The sequence below is a fragment of the Gastrolobium bilobum genome, unplaced genomic scaffold (genome assembly GCF_033153095.1).
Source record: "Gastrolobium bilobum isolate Gb01-03AN ecotype WA unplaced genomic scaffold, APGP_CSIRO_Gbil_v1 utg302717, whole genome shotgun sequence".
NCBI classification, from domain to species: domain Eukaryota; kingdom Viridiplantae; phylum Streptophyta; class Magnoliopsida; order Fabales; family Fabaceae; genus Gastrolobium; species Gastrolobium bilobum.
The window spans coordinates 8,588-11,723 of record NW_026898767.1 but is presented as its reverse complement, the minus strand read 5'-3'; the positions used below and the strand labels follow the sequence as shown (position 1 = coordinate 11,723).

The 3,136-nt window shown below is 45.2% G+C and overlaps 1 protein-coding gene across 1 annotated transcript; it reads left to right on the top strand.

Moving 5' to 3' along the window:
• The first annotated feature begins 776 nt into the window (after positions 1-776).
• On the top strand, positions 777-1,418 carry LOC133283927 (uncharacterized). The gene has a single exon (XM_061480857.1). The coding sequence runs from the start codon at positions 777-779 to the stop codon at positions 1,416-1,418; it is 642 nt and encodes a 213-aa protein (XP_061336841.1).
• The last annotated feature ends 1,718 nt before the right edge of the window (positions 1,419-3,136 follow it).

Here is a 3,136-nt window from a genome sequence, read left to right as displayed (position 1 = left end):
TCATTTACATTTGGTCATCACCGGCCTACACAGGTCCTCCAGGTTGCCGAAATTCGTATACAAAGACCCAGTCTGAACTCTAGTTGAGTTCACTGCACGGTCCAAAAAATATTTGGAGCTCGAACAGATGGAGATTGAAAATGCAGACCCAAGGCAACACCACAGCCAGATGGAAAAGCTTGGAAATCGAAGGCAAAATGATTTCCGGGGTAAAAGGCCAGAAGAAAAAGTTTCAACAAAAGTAAAATTGGACAGATATGCACCTCCGAAATCGTGCAGATCCCAAATTTCGAGGGAGGTAGCATCCACCGAAATGAAGAGGGTGGATAGGCCACAACCATTACTAAATCCGGCCAGTCTGGACCAATCTCGATATTGCGCGTCCCACGATGGCTCTGGTCACACAACCGATGAATGCTGGGATCTTAGAGACGCAATTGAAAGATATATCAGAGAAGGAAAGTTGCGTCAGTATTTGATAAGAACTCAGGGATGGAAGTATAATAAGAAGAGGAGAGGAGGATGGCTTGCCAGCCCGTCCCGGGAAAAGAAGTTCAGGGATGAGGGCCGAGGTAAGAAGCCGGCCAAAGAAGAAGATGAATTCATAGAACTTGAATTTGAATGCAATGTTATTAGCAGGGGTTTTAGTGGAGGAGGTGATACCATGAATGTCAGGAGGAAGTACTTAAGAGATGTGCTTTCGATACGAGAGCGGCCTAAGTTTAAAGAAGCCGAAACCACTACTATTTTTTACTAAGAAAGAGTTGGAGGACGTCATGCCGGGACACGTTGATGGGTTAGTTATCGCCGGTACATTAGTCAACCGTAAAGTCAAGAAAATATTCGTGGATAACGGCAGCTGTGCCGACATAATTCTGTGGCAGGCATTCCAAAAAATGAACCTAGATGTGGAAGATTTGAAACCCTGCAACACGGCTTTGATTGCATTCAATGGCTGTGATACTATCCCCAAGGGGTACATTGACCTGAGGCTTACCTTGGGAACAAAGGAGGCTTACAAGTCGGAAATGGTAAGATTCATAGTAGCTGACTTCCCGTCGGAGTATAACGTAATTCTAGGAAGGCCAACTATCCACGATTGGGATATGCTGGTCTCCACCAAGCATCAGAAGCTCAAGATGATCGGTAAGCAGAACACGGTCATCATCATTGCTGTGGATCAAAAAGAATCTCGGGACTGCTTTTTTAAGTTAGTTAGAGCAGTAGAAAATAACCTTAAGACTCCTGCCGGGGTGAACCCCAATAATAAGCAGGATAGTTCGGGGAAGAAGGGAACAACATCGATTAACTTGGTGGAGTTGGACATGAGGGATGAAACTCAGATCCCGAGGTCGGAACCTGATGGAGAGTTGGAGGAGGTAGTCATTGGAGAAGAAACTCAAGCAGCCAAAACATAAAAGGCCCTGGCGAATGAGGACAAAATTCGACTTACTGAGTGCCTAAGAAGGAACGTGGACGTCTTTGCTTGGAAATCCTCAGAGATACTTGGAGTGGACCCTCATTTTTGTTGTCACAAGCTCGCAGTATACCCGGGATCTAAGCCGGTAGCCCAGAAGAAAAGGAAGCTCAGCGCGGAACGTCGGCAAGTACTGGAAGGTCATGTGAGGGAGTTGCTGGAAGCAGGATTCATCAGAGAAATACAATACACAACCTGGCTATCTAATGTGGTGATGGTAAAAAAGCAAAATGGGAAATAGAGGGTGTGTACGGACTACACTGACCTGAATAAGGTATGTCCCAAAGATGCATACCCCATGCCCAATATAGATCAGCTCGTTGACAACTCATCCGGGTTCCAGATGTTATCCTTCATGGATGCATATTCGGGGTATAACCAGATCCCACTACACCCCGAAGACCAAGAGAAAACTGCTTTCATCGCAGAGAAGGAAAACAATTGTTATAATGAGATGCCCTTTGGAATGAAGAACTCAGGGGCCACCTACCAAAGAATGATGAATCAGGTATTCGCGGATTAGCTCGGCAAGAATGTGGATGTAAATATAGACGACATGATAGTCAAATCGATGAATTCAACAATGCACATTGAAGATCTAGAGCAGACTTTTAACGAACTGCGGCAGCACAACATTCGGTTAAACCCGGCTAAATGTACTTTTGGAGTCCTTGCAGGAGAATTCCTAGGATTCATGCTGACTCACAGGGGCATAGAAGCTAACTCGAACAAGTGCAGAGCCGTGCTGGAAATGAAGGCCCCGGACAGCAAAAAGGAGATCCAACAGTTGAATGGAAGGCTAGTTTCCCTAACTAGGTTTTTACCTCGGTCTGCAGAAACGGCACTACCTTTTTTCAAACTGTTACAAAAGGAGGTGCAATATGGCTGGACTTCGGAATGTGAGGCGGCATTCCAAGAAATTAAAAAGCAGCTGGCATCACCACCAGTCTTATCTATTCCAAGAGAAGGGGAGCCATTGAGAATGTATCTTTTTGTGGGAGATGTTGCTGTTAGCTCGGTCCTGGTTCAAGAAAATGAAGAGGGGCAGCAACCGATTTACTTCGTAAGTCGGCTCTTGCAGGGAGCAGAGCTCCGTTATCAAAAGTTAGAAAAGGTTGCTTTCACCTTACTAATCTCGGCTATAAGGCTTAGAGCATATTTCCAAGGACACTAGATTGTAGTCAGGTCAGACTTGCCAATTCGAAATTTTTTGCATAAGCCCGACTTAGCAGGAAGAATGATGGCTTGGGCTGTGGAATTATCAGAATTTGATATAGCTTTCGAAAACCGAAAGGCAATCAAATCTCAAGCATTGGCAGATTTTATCAGGGAGCTTACTTCAATCCAAAAGGAGAGCTTAACAAACCCAGACACCTGGAAAATCTATTTAGATGGGTCCTCAAACTCCAAAGGTAGCAGAGCCGGGGTAATTATTGAGAACCCGGAAAGGGTTTCGGTTGAATACTCCATGCAAATGAACTTTGAAACACCAAACAATCAGGCAGAATATGAAGCATTCATAGCCAGGCTTCAGCAGGCCAAGGAGCTCGGAGCAAGGAGACTACAAATCTATAGTGATTCACAACTGGTCACCTCCCAGATTGCAGGCAGCTACCAAGCTAAGGGACCGTTGTTGGCAAAATACTTGGATTCTGCAAG

What these genes read in the sequence shown, in the direction of transcription:
- LOC133283927 (XM_061480857.1), top strand. Translation starts at nt 777, where the DNA reads ATGCCGGGACACGTTGATGGGTTAGTTATCGCCGGTACATTAGTCAAC.